The sequence below is a fragment of the Lepus europaeus genome, chromosome 16 (genome assembly GCF_033115175.1).
Source record: "Lepus europaeus isolate LE1 chromosome 16, mLepTim1.pri, whole genome shotgun sequence".
NCBI classification, from domain to species: domain Eukaryota; kingdom Metazoa; phylum Chordata; class Mammalia; order Lagomorpha; family Leporidae; genus Lepus; species Lepus europaeus.
The window spans coordinates 58,973,983-58,993,099 of record NC_084842.1 but is presented as its reverse complement, the minus strand read 5'-3'; the positions used below and the strand labels follow the sequence as shown (position 1 = coordinate 58,993,099).

General features: G+C 43.0%; 1 protein-coding gene across 3 annotated transcripts in view; it reads left to right on the top strand.

Annotated features, from left to right (window-relative positions):
- Positions 1-19,117, top strand: part of WDR19 (WD repeat domain 19) — a 97,016-nt gene that overhangs the window by 37,960 nt on the left and 39,939 nt on the right. For all 3 annotated transcript variants that reach the window (XM_062213582.1, XM_062213579.1, XM_062213581.1), the window contains exons 15-20: positions 6,315-6,464; positions 9,147-9,294; positions 9,419-9,623; positions 11,751-11,910; positions 12,050-12,160; positions 15,118-15,227. In XM_062213582.1, the coding sequence (XP_062069566.1) occupies positions 6,315-6,464; positions 9,147-9,294; positions 9,419-9,623; positions 11,751-11,910; positions 12,050-12,160; positions 15,118-15,227 (884 nt within the window). The remainder of the gene's footprint in view (positions 1-6,314; positions 6,465-9,146; positions 9,295-9,418; positions 9,624-11,750; positions 11,911-12,049; positions 12,161-15,117; positions 15,228-19,117) is intronic.

The window sequence follows — 19,117 nt, the reverse complement described above, 5'->3', positions numbered from 1 at the left end:
TGTGCATTAACTTAAAAAAAAATTTGCACCAAAATAAACTTTTAATTCTGTGAATTTTTGTAAAGTATCCACATCTTTAAAGCTGCTTAAAGTTGTTCAAAGATTAGGCCAGTGCCGTGGCTTAACAGGCTAATCCTCTGCCTTGCGGCGCCGGCACACCGGGTTCTAGTCCCTGTTGGGGTGCCAGATTCTATCCCGGTTGCCCCTCTTCCAGGCCAGCTCTCTGCTGTGGCTCGGGAAGGCAGTGGAGGATGGCCCAAGTACTTGGGCCCTGCACCCGCATGGGAGACCAGGAGAAGCACCTGGCTCCTGCCTTTGGATCAGCGAGATGCGCCGGCTGCAGCGGCCATTGGAGAGTGAACCAACGGCAAAAAGGATGACCTTCCTCTCTGTCTCTCTCTCACTATCCACTCTGCCTGTCAAAAAAGAAAAAGAAAAAAGTTGTTCACAGATGATGCTATTTGAATTTTTTAATTCCTTTTTTACCGTGTCATTTGAATAGTTTTATTGCTATAATTTTGAACTCTCTAGTCTTTTTTTTCTATCATGTCTAATCTATCATTAATCTCATCCACTGTGTTTTTCATTTTAAACCTGGTGGTTTTCATCTGTAGAATATCTATTTTGGGCATATTTTCTATCTCCAATTAACTTTTCATAAACAAATGACATACAGTTATAGTAACCTTTAACCACCTAGCTTGTCTGCTACTTTTTTTTTTTAGTCATTTGTTTGAAAGGCAGAATTACAGAATGAGAGAGAGAAACAGAGAGAGAGAGGAGAGGGTGAGAGTGAGATAGAGAGAAGTATCTTCCATCTGTTGGTTCACTCCCCAGGTGAGTGCTGCTAGGCCAGGCTGAAGCCAGGAGCCAGGAACTCCATCCAGATCTTCCATGTGGGTGTCAGGGACCCAAGTACTTAGACCACCTTCTGCTGCTTTCCTAGGTGCATTAGCAGAGAGCTAGATTGGAAGCAGAGCAGCCAGGATTCAAAGTCGCACTCATCCAGAATGCTGATGTCACAGGCAGCCGCTTAACCCACTACACCACAACACTGGCTCCCTAGTCTGCTGTTTCTAACATCTGAGTCAGTTTTAATCAGTTATTCCTTTCATTGTGGGTCATGCCTGGCAATTTTACCTTTTGGAGTGCTGGTTATCATTTTTTTTAAAGATTTTTTTTTTTATTTATTTGAAAGAAAGGGAGAAGCAGAGACAGAGATTTTGAATCCACAGGTTCACTTCAAGTGGCCACCAAAGCCAGGAGCCAGGAGCTTCCTCTGGATCTCTTGTGGGTGGAAAGAGCCCAAGTACTTTGCCACTTTTCCCTGGCCATGATGGAAGATGGATTAGAAGTGGGATAGCCAGAACACAAACCTGCACCCATATGGGATGCAGCATTGCAGGCAGTGGCTTTACCTGCTATGCCACAACACCAGCTTTGCTGGTTATTTTTATATTCCTAAGAATATTCTTGAACTTTGTCCTTGGATGCAGTTAACTTGTTTGGAAAAAATTTGACTCTTTAGGGATTTGCTTTTATGTGTTGTTTGGCAGAGCTCAGTTATAGCCAATTATTTCCCACTCTTGGGGCAAAACATGGCTGAGTACTCTACCCAGTGCCTGTGAATGACAAGTTTTTCCAGTCTGGTGATTGGGAACAGTCACTAACCCCAGTCCTACGTGAGATCTGTCACTGTACTTCTTTCTCTGGCTCAGTGGCTTTCTCATATCCATCCATTGATCAGTACTCTGCTGATAGGCAAGGTGGTCTCTGCAGATCTCCAAGGTTCTCTGTACAGCTCTCTCCATTCTAAGGCTCCACCCTTCAAACACTAGCCTCCTTCTGCGCCTCAGACTCAGCCCCAGCTCCAAGACTAAGGAATCTCGGTCCACCTACATGCGACTCCATTTGCCATGGTTTAAAAATTTTGAAGGCAATAAGGTGGAGTAATCAAAGGGTTCACTTGTTTCCCAACTCTGAGATCAATGTCCCTTGTTACCTAATTCCAATACTCTGAAATATGCTGTTTGATGTATTTTGTCTGTTGTGGGAAAGTAAGTCTGAAGTATTACTCATTCTGTCTTGGCCCAAATAGAAATTCAAGACGTTATATGTTTTTGGTATTTCAAGATCCCTGACAATTCTCATGCAATTGTAAGACACAGAGATATCCTATCTACCTAGCTTCCCCTAATGATAACTTTACAATACAGTGCCAGCCAGACTACTATCATTGCTATGAGAAACTTCAAAAAGTTTGTGGAAAATGTGTATTATGAAAAACTATGTATGGATTTCAATTTTTTCAGCAACCTAAGCTCATACTAGCTAGTTATAACATACCAATAGGATTTAGTTTGAGGCACTAAGAAGGATAAGACATCAGGTTGAAAAGAGCCCTTATCAGAGCAACATGAATTCTGTTAAACTTGAAGTAAGAACTAACATCAAATTCCTGCTTAAACTTGGTTAGAAGAATGGTGAAATCACTGATGCTTTATGAAACACTTAGGGGACAGTGCCCCAAATCAGTCTACAAATGGTTAACTAATTTTGAGAGGTGCTGAGACATTGATGAAGATATAGCCTACAGCCACAGCCCATCCATATCAATTTGCAAGGGAAACATTTTTCTTGTTCATGTCCTAATTGAATGGGACCAACAATTAACAGCAGAAATAATAGCCAACGCCATAGACACCTCAGTTGGTTTAGCTGACACAATGTGAAAAATCAAAGTGGAGCCCCCTTTCTCCTCAGTGGCGGCCAACACTGTTGCACCCAGATCAGCTGCAGATGCGAATACAGCTCTTCAAGGAAATTCTAAACAAGTGGGGTCAAGAACCTGAAGCATGTCTTTATAGAAGTATAACAGGAGATGAAGCATGGCTTTACCAGAAGAAAAAGCATCAAAGAAATGGCTGCCCAGAGGAGGAAGTGCCGAGTCAGAGCAAAGGCAGGCTGGTCAAGAGCAAAGGTCATGGCAGCGTTTGTTCCGGATGCTCAAGGCATCTTGCGTGCTGACTTTCTGGAAGGCCAAAGGAGTGGTTACATCTGCTTATTATGAGAGTGTTTTGAGAAGCTGGCCAAAACTTTAGCAGAAAAATGCCCAGAAAACGTCACCACAGAGGCCTCCTCCACCATGACAGTGTTCCTGCTGACTCCTCTGATTGAAATGGCAGTTTTGCAACAGTTTCAATGGGAAGTTAGGCATCCACCTTACAGTTCTAATTTACCTCCTTGTGACATCTTTTTGTTTCTTAATCTTAAAAAAAAACTTAATGGTACCCATTTTTCTTCTTTTAATAATTTAAAAAAGACTCACTGACTTAGTTAAATTCCCAAGACCTTGTGTTCTGTTTTTCTTTAAAGATTTATTTATTTGTTTGTTTATTTATTTTGAGAGAGTTACAGAGAAAGGGAGAGAGATTTTCCACCTGCTGGTTCACTCCCTGGATGGCCTCAATGGCCAGGGCTGGGCCAGGCTTAACTCAAGAGCTTCATCTGGCTTTGCTACTTGGGTGGCAGGGACCTAAAAACTTGGGCATCTTCCACTGCTTTTCCCAAGCCATCGGCAGGGAGCTGAATCAGAAGTAGGGCAGCTGGGACACGAACTGGTGCCCATATGGATGCTGGCATTGCAGGTGGCCGCTTTACCTGTTGTGCCAAAACACTGGCCCCTGAGACCTTCAGCTCTAGAGATGAGCTACGTGGCTGGTATCATCACTTAGAAAAATGTTTTGAGCTTGATGGGGTTTATATTGAGAAATAAAGTTATCTATTTTTATTTTCATCATTTGATTCCACAAACATTTTGAAGTTGCCTTGTGCTGTGAAGATACAGAACAATTCTATCCCCACAAAGATCCCTCATGTTCATTTACAAGCCATTCCTACTTCCTTCTTTCCACCCCATCCTTAACATCTGCTAGTGAATAGTGTATTCTCTATTTCTATAATTTTGCCATTTCAGTAACATATCAATGGAGTAATATAGTATACAACCTTTTGGGATAGCCTTTTTTATCTACCCACCATACTTCTCTGGAGATAATCTAGGTTGTGTATATCAATTGTTTGTTTCTTTTTATGGCTGACAAATGGTCCATGGTATGGATGTAACAGTTTGTTTATTAACCCATTATAGGATGCCTAGATTGACTGCTAAATAGTTTCTGTTGAGGTGATGTAATGCTTATTTATTTTTTATAACTAATTTCATCCTGCTCTAGCCTTTTTTAATATGAAGATTTATTTATTTATTTGAAAGGGTTACAGAGAGAAGGGGAGGCAGAGAGAGAGACAGAGGTCTTCCATTCACTGACTTACTCCCCAAATGGCTGCAACGCCCAGAGCTGCGCCAGAGCCAGGAGCCAGGAGCTTCTTCCAGGTCTTCCATGTGGTTGTGGGGGCCCAAAGACTTGGGCCATCTTCCACTGCTTTCCCAGGTCATAGCAGAGAGCTGGATCAGAAATGGAGCAGCTGGGAATTGAACCAGCGCCCATATGGGATGCCAGCACTCAAGGCGGCAGCTTTACACTACGCCATAGCACTGGCCCTGATGTAATGTTTTTAAATTGGTGGTGATCAATTGTCATACAATTGTATACTAAAACCATGGTTTGAAGAGATTGAATTGCATGGTGTGTGAATTATATCTAAATAAAGCTGTGAATTAAAAACTAAGCAAGTATAGGCATCTTAAAATCAAAATATGAATCAGTTTGGCATATCTGTCTGATTTCTCTATTTTGTGCCATTGATTGATTTTTCTGTGTCTCCAGAAGTATTACTCAGTTTTGATTACCTATTTTAAAATGTCTTCAAATTGGATAGATTAATTTCCACTTTATTATCTATTTTTAAAATTGCTTTAGCTCCTCTAGTACTTTTGTCATTCCATATAAATTTTAGAATAATCTTATCTATATCTACAAAAAATGTTCTTGAAATTTTTATTGGAATGTATGTGAGCTGGGGAGAATTAATGTTTGCTATGTTAAGTTTTCTAATTCATGAACATAGTATGCCACTCCAATTGGTTAAATCTATGATTTCTTTTATTAGTGATTTGTAGCTTTCAGCATATAAATCCTGTGTATATTTTTGTTAAGTTTATATCCAAGTATTCCCATTTCTTAGTGATTGTAAAAGGTATTGTGTTTTTAATTTTGCTGTCTAAATGTTCATTGCCACTAAATAGCAATAGTGGATTATAACAGGTAAGTCTTTGTTTTTTTAATTTTAAATTAACTTTATTTATTAACAGCCAAAAAAAGTTTGAGATAATGTATTTTGAAAGTTATTCTTTTTTTCTTTTTTTTTTTTGACAGGCAGAGTGGACAGTGAGAGAGAGAGACAGAGAGAGAAAGGTCTTCCTTTTTGCCGTTGGTTCACCCTCCAATGGCCGCTGCGGCCGGCATGCTGCAGCTGGCGCACCACGCTGATCCGATGGCAGGAGCCAGGTGCTTCTCCTGGTCTCCCATGGGGTGCAGGGCCCAAGGACTTGGGCCATCCTCCACTGCACTCCCTGGCCACAGCAGAGAGCTGGCCTGGAAGAGGGGCAACCGAGACAGGATCGGTGCCCCGACCGGGACTAGAACCCGGTGTGCCGGCGCCGCAAGGCGGAGGATTAGCCTAGTGAGCTGCGGCGCCGGCTGAAAGTTATTCTTAAACAGGGAGAGTTTTCCAGCAAGTACCAAATCTAAAAATCATTTATGCTTTAATATCACTAAAAATGTTAGAATTAATAGCCTTGAATCACATGTGCATTCTCACTTATTTTCATAGGTCTTTACCTTTCACATGTACTAAATTGTTATTCCTAAACTTTTTCTTCATTAGAAATATGATATTTTCTCTTAAAATTAGGAAGTATGTTTAAATGCTGGGAGCTGGCGCTGTGGCATAGCAAATAAAGCTGCTGCCTTCAATGCTCGCATCCCATTTGGGTGCCAGCTTGAGTCCCAGCTGCTCCACTTCTGATCCAGCTCTCTGCTATGGCCTGGGAAAGCAGTAGAAGATGGCCCAAGTGCTTGGGCCCCTGCACCCGCATGGGAGACCCAGAAGAAGCTCTTGGCTCCTGGCTTCGGATGGGCGTAGCTCCAGCCGTTGCAGCCATCTGAGGAGTGAACCAGTGGATGGAAGACCTCTCTCTCTTTCTCTCTCTGCCTCTGCCTCTCTAACTCTGCCTTTCAAATAAATACGTAAATCTTAAATATATATATATATCTTTTAAATTAAATGCTGAAAGTCAGTATTTCATGCCCACTTCTTATATTTCTATGACTGTATTTTTTTGTTTGCTTTAGACTGGTGTCATTCAGTATTTCTACATTGAAGACTGGCAATTTGTTAATGATTATCGACATCCTGTGGGTGTAAAAAAGCTTTTTCCTGACCCAAATGGAACGAGATTAGTTTTCATTGATGAAAATAGTGATGGATTTGTCTACTGTCCTGTAAGTCTGGAAAACTTTTCAATGTGTGTGTTTTAAAACTTCATTACAACATGAAAGGTTTTTTTTTTTTTTTTTTTTTTTTTTTATGTCTCACATAGAATTTTCTCTTAAATAGTGCCAAGGATTGTATTACTTTGCCGTCATCTTTTGATATCGTGCTTGTGACTGATTTTCACAACTCTTTGTCAAGAAAACTTTTCCCATTAGTCTGCGATTTTGATAGTGTCAGTCCCAGAGAGATTTTTAATGGAAAAATAGCTATTGTGTTCTATACCACTTATAACTTTATCATATATGACATAATACAGTCATTGCAATGCACCTTCCTACACAGCTTTTTCTCTGTGTGTGCAGTAAGTTTTAGAAGGCAGGGGTTATACCCTGTCCTTTCTACCCACTTTAATTGATTCCTCTTTCCTTAAAGGGCCTGAACACAAGGGAAAGGTAATTTTGTATTAGATGATTAAAAGTGATCGGGCCTGGGGCCTGCATTGCGGTACAGCAGGTTAAGCCACAACCTGCAATGCCAGCATTCTATATAGGTGCCGATTCAAGTCCCAGCTGTTCCACTTCTGATCCAACCCCCTGTAATGCACCTGGGAAAGCAAAGATGGACCAAGTGCTTGTCTCCACGTGGGAGACCTGGAAAAAACTCCTGGCTCCTGGCCCTTGCCAGCTGTTGCAGCCATTTGAGGAGTGAACCTTTGGATGGAAGATCTGTCAGTCTATGTCCCTCCCTCCCTCCCTATCTCTGCCTTTCACATAAATTAACCTTTAAAAAAAGGAGGGAGGCCCCATTTCAAAGGTCAGTTACTCCCAGCTTTAAGCATCTTTAGCTTTTTTGAAAATAGATTTAGAAAAAGGAACTATTATGTTTTTATATTGTTTGCCATGCTTGAGTTTTGCATCGATTTTTGATATCCAGTTAATGATTTTGCTGTCTAGTTAAAGTTCTTGGTCATCATACACAGAGCTTGGCAGCTACTCTTGGGCCCATCCTTAATAACCCTCCCCAGGTATGTGTGTGTTTCCCCAAGTAACCGCTCAATGCAAGCAGCTTTTCCTTCTGTACTGCATTTTGCTTGATGGGAGGACTGATTTCTTCTCCTTTCTCTTTGTTTTTTCCTTTCCTTTCCTTTCCTTTCTTTCTCTGATAAACATTACATGCTTCCGTGGGTGCACCTGGATTACTTATTACAAGATTTCTAATGTGCTAGTTCTTACTTAGCCCATTGCTCTCCCAAGCATAAAACAAATGAGGAGGAAGGACATAAACATGAAGAGAACCTCAGATTCCTTCTGCTTAATATGCAGATTCCAGCCTGTACAAGTCTCCCCTCTATAACAGGATACTAATTAAAGCTGCCTTGCTTTTCCCACGTGGGTTCACCACAGCTAGAGGCTGCTGCTTGGACAGGAAACAGTCGGAGGGTAAAGCAAGCATCTCTGAGGAATTAAAGTCAGACCTAAGGAGTGACATGAGAGAAAGTGAAGAGAGAGAAACCAGCGCTCAGCAAGTTGATACCATTTTTTCTTCCTCCTTTTACAGTTCTTTTTCTTGATCATTTCTGTTAAAAAGCTTTCAATTTGATTGAGTTCCCAGTTTCCCTATCTGAAATGGAGACAGTTCTGATACCTAACTTTGTAGGGTTGTTGGATGAAAATTAAATGGGATGATGCATGTAAGCTTTTAGCACAGTGTTTGCTATATAATAAGTGCTCAACAAAATGGTTATGTTTTTAAATAAATTCTGAGCCGGACCAGGGGCACTGAAGTAGTCATGTAGGTAACCTGGAAGTCGGTATAACATAGTGGCTGAAACACAGACTCTAGAGCCAGACTGCATGGGCTCAAATCCTGGTTCCTCAACTTAGGAGATATGTGACCTGGGGCAGATTTCTCTGTGCTTCAATTTTTTCCATCTCTAAAATGGGAATGATGATAATAGTACCTGTCTTGTAGAGGCTAAGGTTAGAATTAAGTGAAGTAACATAGATTAGGCACATTTTCGTGCTCAGTAGCTAAACGTGGAGATTAAAATAGTGACTGCTATATTAGACAACACAGCTTGATAGTGTTAGCTATTATTTGCAGAAATTTTTAATTCTTATTTTCAAAGGAAGATACAATAGGAAGGAGGCTAGTATTTCTCAGTTCTCCATTTGGGATATGTATATATAAATATAAGCCTATCTGCCTGAGCACATAGGAATTACAAGGATTAATTTTTTAACAACTTACATTGCTATAATAGTACATTTGTATGTGTTGGAATGCATAAAGAAGTTTTTTTGAAATAAAACATTCCCAGTTGACATTACTTAATGTCAAATCGAAGATGAATTATTTTCTGTTCCCTAATACTCAGTAAGTTTTTCTACACAAAAAGCATATTCAGTTTACATTTCTGTCATTTTCAGTAGTTTCAACATTTTTTTTCTTAACTTGAAGCCATTGTGTCATTTTAGATCAGACACTTGATTTGCAAATAACTACAGTTTCATCAAGCTAGCCCTAGTATAAGAAGGGGGGAAAAGGAACTTCCCTTCACGTTGGAGTGACGTTAGGTTAAAGATGGGTTGGCAAGCTAGGCGGCTGTGACTGCAAAGCTGATTGTTCTAGGGCAAATGGAAATCATTTCAGTACAGACATGGAGCAAATCTGTAAATCCTGTTTCGTAGGTTAATGATGCTACCTATGAGATCCCAGATTTTTCACCAACCATTAAAGGTGTTCTTTGGGAAAACTGGCCATTGGATAAAGGTGTATTTATTGCTTATGATGATGATAAGGTATACACTTACGTCTTTCACAAGGATACCATACAAGGTACTTACTCTTTTGTACATTTGTCAGTAAATGAATTTCCATTGCAATGAAATAAAATGATCACTCTCTGATGTTTATGCTAAGTGTTAGCTTTCAGCATTAAGATGTGTGTTTTATAATATAGGATCCAAGGTTATTTTGGCTGGTGGCACCAAAGTTCCCTTCTCTCATAAACCTTTGCTGTTGTATAATGGAGAGTTGACCTGCCAGACACAAAGTGGGAAAATAAACAACATCTACCTTAGCACCCATAGCTTTCTTGAAAGCTTGAAAGATGCGGGGCCTAATGAACTGAGACAAATGCTGGCACAGACTTTAATGCTAAAAAGGTAGGGGTTTAAACTCTTCTCTTAGCTTTTGTGATTGAAGACCAAATCTTATTAAACAGATGGCAATACTAGTTCTTTCCTTGTTTATTTCATAGGGCTTGGTGAGACCCAGATAAGATAATAGATATAAAAATGTGTATAGATTCCATAGCAACTGCTATTGTCAGGCATTATTGTTATGGGCTCCTACTACAGGAATAGGCACTCAGAACCAAATAGCCAGGTTATTGTGGAAGTCCAACCTAATTATTGCAGCAGTATCTTTTATCAAGTTTGGTTTTTGCCTTGCTTGACATCTCCTTCTGCTTTTTTCCTCTTGACTCTTAGGGCCCCTGTGAATTCCTTTGTCGTACTCATTCTTCTGAGTTCTCTCAAACTGTTCCTTGGGTCTCAGGAGCTCCCCCCTTGTCTTCTTGCTGTATTTATTCTTCCTCAATGGACCTCCTCTGTTTAACACGCCTTCAGTACCACCCACAGGGGACTGACTCCAAAGGCTGTGGTTTTAATTTAAATCTATGTTTCCAACTCCACCAGAAGTGCATGACTCCTCAAACTCACCCCGTCTAAAAGTAAACTTGCTGATGTACCTGGTCCCTCTCTTCCCCTTTCTGACCGATGAGGCGCGCACACGCAAATGTACATGCTCTCCCCCTCCTGTGTTCCTGCATCTGAACCCAGGCCCTCCCCTAGGGGTAATACACGCATAACCACTTCCTGTGTTCTTTACCATGAGCCCCATCACAGTCCTATGTCTTCCCCACGTTCTCCACACAAAGGAATCTGATCCTGTCACTCCACTGAAGATCCTCCAGTGACTTTTCATTGCTTCCAGGAAAAAAGCCTAAACAACTCAGAGATCCTAACATCACAAAGACAACATTTGGCAATGTAACACCAGCCCCAGCTGTCCTGACTCAACACCTCTCTGTCCCTTCTGCTGGCTGTTCCAATGGTATTTTTTCCAGGACTGTTAGCCTGGGCACATTCTGTTTCCTCTTCCTGGAAGGACCTTCCCTGCCTCCGAAAGTAGTAGCTCCTCGTTCTTCGCCATCCCACACAGCCTCTTCTGCCGCAAGATGCCTCCCCCACTCCCCACCATCTGAGGCCTTCCCAGCTGGGGCCCTTGTGATGAGGGGCCTCAGGGCCAGGATGCGGTATAGAGTGAGCTTCCTGCTGTGTGACTCGGCTAGTCTTTGAAAGTAGCTAAGCCTCACTTTCTTCATTTGCAAAGAAGAAATAACAGTAACATCTGATGCATAGGGTTGTTAGGAATAGTCTAGTAAAAGGACTTATGCCAAACACTTAGCACAAAGATTGTCAGCACTATTGCATCTGTCATAGTGTGTTACAGTCATTTGTTTGTGTACCTGTCTCCCACCATCCCAATTATAAACTGCCTTGAGGACATCGGCCGTGTGTTTGATTGTTGTATCTTGGTTCTGAGCGTGGTTCCTGGCACATAACAAGTGCTCAGTAAATGTGTGTGGGATGGGGAAATGGATGGGTGAAAAGATCGCTGGATAGATGATGAAAAGACTGATGTAATAGGTTCCCTAATTTATAGGTACCATAAAAAGATTTCATTAGCATGTATTGCCAAGTATTCAACCGCAGGTTGACAATCTGTCCATTATAGGGCTGTAGGGTCTCTGTCACAGCTACTCACACTGGCCGTGGACAGTCCATGAGTGTGCTGACATAGCGTGTTCCACCCACATTGTTTACAAAAGACAGGCAGCTGACTGGACTTGGCTCATGGGCTATAGTTTGCTGATCCCTTTTTAAAGCTTCTAAATTTATAGGAATAGAGTACCAATTTTATTTATTTAAATGAAAAACAAATAATTTTCACCTATGTGTAAAATAAGTAAGTAGAATTAGTTTTTCACTTGTTAATTGGGGAGTACTACTTACCAAGAATAAATTCAGATTGATAAAAGAAATTCAAGAATAAATATTGAGCTGTACAAAAAGAGAAGAAAGTTTATAATTTTTTATTACTTGCAAATGATAATTGTTAAGAAAGGTCTTGCAAAATTTATCTGGGGTATATTATGTTGTATATAGCTTTAAAATTGCCTAGTAGGTGGCGAGTAGAACTCTCTAAGTTTTGTCCTGAAATCCCAGGTTTTCTGATGCTTGGGTCCTGTGCAAGCTTCTGAATAATGAGGATGCCTGGAATGAGCTGGCCAGGGCCTGTCTGCTTCACATGGAAGTGGAGTTTGCAATCCGTGTTTACCGGACGATAGGAAACGTTGGCCTAGTGATGTCCTTGGAACAGATTAAGGTAAACTGCGTCTTATGAAAATTACCAGAGTAAGGTTTCAGTCTTACTTATTCAAATATTGTAAATTTCCACGGTTAGTCTTACCTCAGTCATAATAAACAGCTGAGTCTCTTCTCATCACAGCTGTTTTGTTTTGTAGGGAATAGAGGACCACAATCTTCTGGCAGGACACCTCTCCATGTTTACTAATGACTTCAACCAGGCCCAGGACCTGTATCTGGCATCCAGCTGTCCCATCGCTGCCCTAGAGGTAGGGCAGAGGGCGCCCTGAGGGTCCGCCTCTTGGTGGGGCTCCTGTTCTTCCCCACTCCTCAGGGGTCCACGTTCAGCTCCAAGAACCCCTAAATACTCGGTCACTTTTAAGGTGTTTTCATTCTCCATTCTGGGGAGACATAGGAGGCAGGAGATTATCACTTCAGCAAATCATTTAAAGTCCGGATGTGCCCAAAGAGACTAGAGGGTGTAACCCACAAAAATGTGAACAAAGTACAATAGCTAACATTTGTTGAATACCCACATATCCCGGTATTTTTCTAAGCACTTGGCATTTATTATCTCCCTTAACCCTCACAATAGCTTATGGTATAATACTGCTTTTTTTCAGTTTTCCAAATAGGGAAACTGAGGCACTTTTACTTCTATGAAATTCCCTTGTGTGCATTAAGAGGTGAGTTAAGAACAGTTTTGAGGGGTGAGCATTGCCGGTCGGGGACTGGAACCTAGTTCAAGAACCGGGAAGAAAATGTAGCAATGTAGACTAGCAATTGAGAGTGTGGGCTTTAGAGCTGGACATGTCTGGGTTCAAACACCAGCTCTCTGTAACCTTGGACAAGTTACTTCATCTTTCTCACCCTATAACCCACTTCTTTAAAGTGGGGATAGCAGTATCCCACAGGGTGGCTGTAAATATTATGAAGTGGGGGCTGGCGCCGCGTCTCATAGGCTAATCCTCCGCCTTGCAGCACCGGCACACTGGGTTCTAATCCCGGTCGGGGTGCCGGATTCTATCCCGGTTGCCCCTCTTCCAGGCCAGCTTTCTGCTGTGGCCAGGGAGTGCAGTGGAGGGTGGCCCGAGTGCTTGGGCCCTGCACCCCATGGGAGACCAGGAGAAGCACCTGCTCCTGCCTTCGGATCAGCGCGGTGTGCCAGCCACAGCAGCCATTGGAGGGTGAACCAACGGCAAAGGAAGACCTTCCTCTCTGTCTCTCTCACTGTCCACTCTGCCTGTCAAAAAAAAATATATATATATATATATATTATAAAGTGGCAATTTTGGACAGGCATCTGGCCGAACAGGAAGGGTGCCAGTGAAGATGCCTGTGTCCCATATTGGAGTCCCTGGGTTTGATGCCCGCCTCTGGCTCCTGACTCCAGATTCCTGCTAATGCGGACCTTGGGAGGCAGCAGTGATGGCTCAAATAGTTAAGTTTCTGCCCCGCGTGTAGAAGACTTGGATGGAATTCATAGCTTCAGCACCCTGGCCTGGCCCAGGGTGATTGCAGGCCTTTGAGGAGTGGACCAGATGTGGAACTATCTCCCCGCTCCGCAAAATTAAAATAAATAAAACAAAGTTGGGAGTTAGATCTTTTAGCACAGAATCTGATCAAAAGACACAAAAATGGTCACTATTATTCCACCTCAAACAAACATTTCTACAACTACATAGAAGCGATTCTTTTGAAAACATTTGTTGTGAATTTCACAACTTTGTTTTTTCAAATTGTACAAATATTCACTTTAAATTTTTAAACAAATTTTAAGAAAACATTAGGCCGGTGCCACCACTCACTTGGCTAATCCTCCGCCTGTGGCACCAGCACCCCGGGGTTCTAGTCCCAGTTGGGGCACCGGATTCTGTCCCGGTTGCTCCTCTTCCAGTCCAGCTCTCTGCTGTGGCCCGGGAAGGCTGTGGAGGATGGCCCAAGTCCTTGGGCCCTGCACCCACATGGGAGACCAGGAGGAAGCACCTGGCTCCTGGCTTTGGATCAGCGCAGAGCGCGGGCATCAGTATTCACTGAGGTAGGAATGTCAGGATGAGTGAGGACAAAAACGTGATCCTGGCTGTCCTGCATTTACCTGTGGACACTTGTCAAGTGCCAGTAGACTAGTAAAGGATATGTCCTAATAGCCCTGTGTCCCACCCTAGCCGTGGAACCTTGTGTACAGAACTAGCCCCTCTTTGCCTCAGTTTCTGGATCTCTGAAATGGGGTACAAGAATAGTTCATTGCAAAACAGAGGTTGTGAAATTTAAATAAGCTAATGCCTTAGAAAATACAAGGCCGAGGGCGAGCACTTAAACAATGTTAGCTATTGTTGTTTTTTTTTTTTTTTTAATTTTTTTTTGACAGGCAGAGTGGATAGTGAGAGAGACAAAGAGAAAGGTCTTCCTTTGCCATTGGATTCACCCTCCAATGGCCGCCGCGGCCGGCGCATCATGCTGATCCGAAGCCAGGAGCCAGGTGCTTCTCCTGGTCTCCCATGCGGGTGCAGGGCCCAAGGACCTGGGCCATCCTCCACTGCACTCCCGGGCCATAGCAGAGAGCTGGCCTGGAAGAGGGGCAACCGGGATAGAATCCGGCGCCCCAACCGGGACTAGAACCCGGTGTGCCGGTGCCACAAGGCAGAGGATTAGCCTGTTAAGCCACAGCGCCAGCTCAAGCTGTTCTTAATTCTTTACAAACTGTGAATAAAGTAAGGATGAACTTTAAAACATTCTTTAATGATTAAATTATATTTGGGGTTATGTGCCAGGCACTGATAGAAGTCCACAGGGAGCAGGAGGAAAGAAACTTTACGTTTTGTGTTTCCTATCATTCGTGTTGCAGTACAGCTTCAGAGTTTCTGAAACAGTGACATCAATACCTACAGCGAAGTGTTTTCAGGCTTTTTAAAATGATCATCTCTCCCAGATGAAAATCTAAATTTGCTTGGATTAATTTTGGTTTAGTGTCCCCCTGCTGAGAAAAAACTTAGAAAGAATAATATTTTGCTTGGTAGAACTGGATTTTGGAGGACTGTGAACATTGTGATAACTGCAGTGTTTTTGCCCCCGTGGAGCTGTCACTACCATTGAGAACACATGCTATAGCAGTACGGCAACCTTGTAAACACCAAGTTTCATTATTTAAATGAAAAGCTTTTATAAAATATGCGACTTTGAAAAAAAATCAGTTCTTTCAAAATTAAGATTTTTGTCTTCTTAACAGATGAGAAGAGATTTACAGCACTGGGACAGTGCTTTACAACTGGCAAAGCGCTTGGCCCCAGACCAGATACCATTTATATCTAAAGAATACGCTATTCAGCTGGAATTCACGTAAGTCCTTGTCTTTATACGTGGGTGATTACTGCCCATCTTCAGTTCTAAATGCGATTAATTATAGGGCCTTCCACTGATTTAAGAATTGCTTTTTAGGGAGAAAAAATATATACTAATTATACCTCCAGGAATGTTTTATCTGACATCCGATTATGTATTATCACATCGTTTATCCACTTGGGCTCCTCAGCATCAAAATCCAAGTTTGGATTTAAGCCTTTTCTACATTTAGAGTCTGAATGTGGTTTTGAATCACAATTGGTGGTCAACAGTTAGGCAAAACATCTGGGGGACACCCTGCCATATTCATTACCTGTGCTCACGATTGACCTCTTTTAATACTGAGGATTTTCTTTTTTTTAAATTAATTTATTATTATTATTTTTGACAGGCAGAGTGGACAGTGAGAGGGAGAGATAGAGAGAAAGATCTTCCTTTTTGCCGTTGGTTCACCCTCCAATGGCCGCTGCAGCCGGCACGCTGCGGCACGCTGCGGCACGCTGCGGCCGGCGCACCGCGCTGATCCAATGGCAGGAGCCAGGTGCTTCTCCTGGTCTCCCATGGGGTACAGGGCCCAAGCACTTGGGCCATCCTCCACTGCACTCCCTGGCCACAGCAGAGAGCTGGCCTGGAAGAGGGGCAACCAGGACAGGATCGGTGCCCCGACCGGGACTAGAACCCGGTGTGCTGGTGCCGCAAGGCGGAGGATTAGCCTATTGAGCCACGGCGCCAGCCAATACTGAGGATTTTCATTTGCGCTGCCAAAACAGGATCCTTGAAACGGGATCATTTATAAAGAGGAAATTTCTCACAGTTCTGGAGGCTGAGAAGTCTAAGAGCCAGGCACCAGTATCGGGTCAGGGCCTTCTTCCTTCATGGTAACATGGTTGGAGGCAGAAGGGCAAAGGCTGCCGAGTACTACCCTTTAATCACCTCTGTAAGTCGCCGCCTCCTCATACCATCCATTGGTGATTAAGTTTCAACCTGTGTATTTAGGGGGGACACAGACATTCAAGCAATAGCAGTCTTCATCTTCTGCTTGCTCAAAATTGTAGGTTTTTTAAAAAATTTAATTGCATATGAATGAAAGAGAATGTTGAGAGGCAAGCCAAGATTTCATAGGAGGATGTTCAGTGTTGAGTAATAACTCTGTGATGCATGAATAGACTTCACAAATCTCTCCTACCTTTGGGAATTCCATCATCTAAGGAATTAAGAAATTTTTCTGGTGTTCATAATTGCAAGACCATCCTAATTGTCTTAATAGTGTTAATTGGAAGACTGTATATTTTTATTTCAGTGCTACATAAAAGTGTAATTTCAGAGGCATTGAGCATCCAGTTTTAAGTTAGCACTGAGCTATGGTTAATGCTACTATTATAAGCACTTACAGAGACTATACATGAGTAGCTATTAGTTGACACACGTTTGTGCAGTGGCAACTCTCTCACAACTGCATGATCTGACATTTATTATAAGATATAATCCAAGTGTTTTCAAAAAATTACAATATGGGAAAATATTGGTCTTTGATAACCAAATTGATTCTAAACGGACATTTTTACATAGTTTCAGCTTACTTTCATCTAGACTTGATTCATTGAGAATATTAACAGACAAATTATACTTGTAGAAATTATTCTGTCAGAAAGTACTGCTTCATTTCTCATGAGGATACCCTTTTTTTTTTTTTTTGGACAGGCAGAGTTAGACAGAGAGAAAGGTCCTCCTTTTCCGTTGGTTCACCTCCCAAGTGGCTGTTACAGCCGGCGCACCGTGCCGATCTGAAGCCAGGCGCCAGGTGCCTCCTCCTGGTCTCCCATGCAGGTGCAGGGCCCAAGGACTTGGGCCATCCTCCACTGCCTTCCCAGGCCACAGCAGAGAGCTGGCCTGGAAGAGGGGCAACCAGGACAGAATCCTGCACCCCAACTGGAACTAGAACCCAGGGTGCTGGTGTCGCAGGCGGAGGATTAGCCTAGTGAGCCGCGACGCTGGGAGGATTAGCCTAGTGAGCCGCGGCGCCGGCCAAGGATACCCTATTTTAAAGTTTCTAATCTGCAGATAGAAACTTTTTGGAGATTTTCTCTCTTACTCAGTTTTTATTTGAATTTGCCATATTGGAATCGTTGCACGTGACAAAGGAGACAAAGCCACATTGCCTTGGCGTTCCATCTTCATCCTGAGGATGTACAAAACTAATGTGTCAGAGAGAAAAGGTGATCCAGCACCTCTCTAAAAACCAGACCGTCCACAAGACTTTTAGTTTTACTTCTCTCAGGGAAATTCTAGCTTTTTTAGCAAACTCTCAAGCTTCATCTCACTAACACAGAGGACATAAGGTCAATTGGGAACTTACGCATTGTTGTAAGTGATGGTAGTGGTGATGGTGGTTTTACCCTTTCCGCTCAACACTTGACCACGAAACCACCAATTTCCAATGCTTTCACTGCTGCTTGTATGTAGGCACTTCAACCCTGAGTGAAAACATCTTGGCACCCAACAATAGGAGAGTTTGCCTTGTGGTAACAGAGACTAATTTCGTGATAATTCATCAAGATCAAATCTTCAGTAGTCACTAGCTACTGATTTTGATGCCTAAGGCCCTGGGCCTTGTCTCAGTTCAACAGTCTGCTTGTGCATCCAAGACCATGACTGAGGTCCAAGTGAGATCAGGCTATCAAGTCTAGAAGAGATGTAGCTGTCCAGTGTGAGATGAATCAATAATCCAGACACATAGAAGAGTTCCAGGCAAAATAATAATCAGACTTACAGGGGCAGACATTTGGCACAGTGGTTAAAACACTGCTTGGGATGCTTACATCCAATATCCAAGTGCTTGGGTTGAACTACTGGCTCCACTTCCAAGTTCAGCTTCCCGCTAATGTGTATCCTGGGAGGCATCGGGTAATGGCCCAAACACTGAGTCTTTGCCGTCCCTGTGAGAGACCCAGATTGAGTTCCTGGCTCTGGCTCAGTCCTGGCCCAGCCCTCACTGCTGCAGAAATGTATGTGTCTGTCTCTGTCTCTCCATATTTCAAGTAAATAAAATGTTTAATAAAACTAGTCAGCTGACACACCACAATGGAAATTCCAAAATCTTAATTTAATGCCTTCTAATTGAGCTTGCCCAAGGAGAACCTCAGGCTCTTAAAGGAGGACTGTGATTGCTGTTGTCAGGAGACATTCCTGGGAGAGTTGATGTAATTTGACACAAACGTTAGAAATTTCCACTCAGGGATATTGCTGACTGAAGCCCGGGGCTGATACTGTGGTCTGGATATGGTCTGAATGTGTTAGCTGAGGACGCGTGTGTTAGAAGCTTGGTCCTCGGGCCCATGATACTGAGAAGTGATGTTGAACCTGTGAGAAATGGGGTCTCCTGCATGCTAGACAGGTCGCTGAGAGACCTGCCCTTGGAAGGAATTAATGTAGTTCTCCTAGGACCCACGCTGGCTCCTAAGAGAGGGATTGTTATAAAAGAGCAAGCATGGGCCGGCGCCGTGGCTTCACAGGCTAATCCTCTGCCTTGCGGCGCCGGCACACCGGGTTCTAGTCCCGGTTGGGGTGCTGGGTTCTATCCCGGTTGCCCCTCTTCCAGGCCAGCTCTCTGCTATGGCCCGGGAAGGCAGTGGAGGATGGCCCAAGTGCTTGGGCCCTGCACCCGCATGGGAGACCAGGAGAAGCGCCTGGCTCCTGGCTTCGGATCAGCGAGATGCGCCCGCCGCAGCGGCCATTGGAGGGTGAACCAACGGTAAAAGGAAGACCTTTCTCTCTGTCTCTCTCTCTCACTATCCACTCTGCCTGTCAAAAAAAAAAAAAAAGAGCAAGCATGGCTCCTCCTGTCCCTGGCTTCCTTTCTCATGTGTGATTTCTCCCCCTTGAGTGCG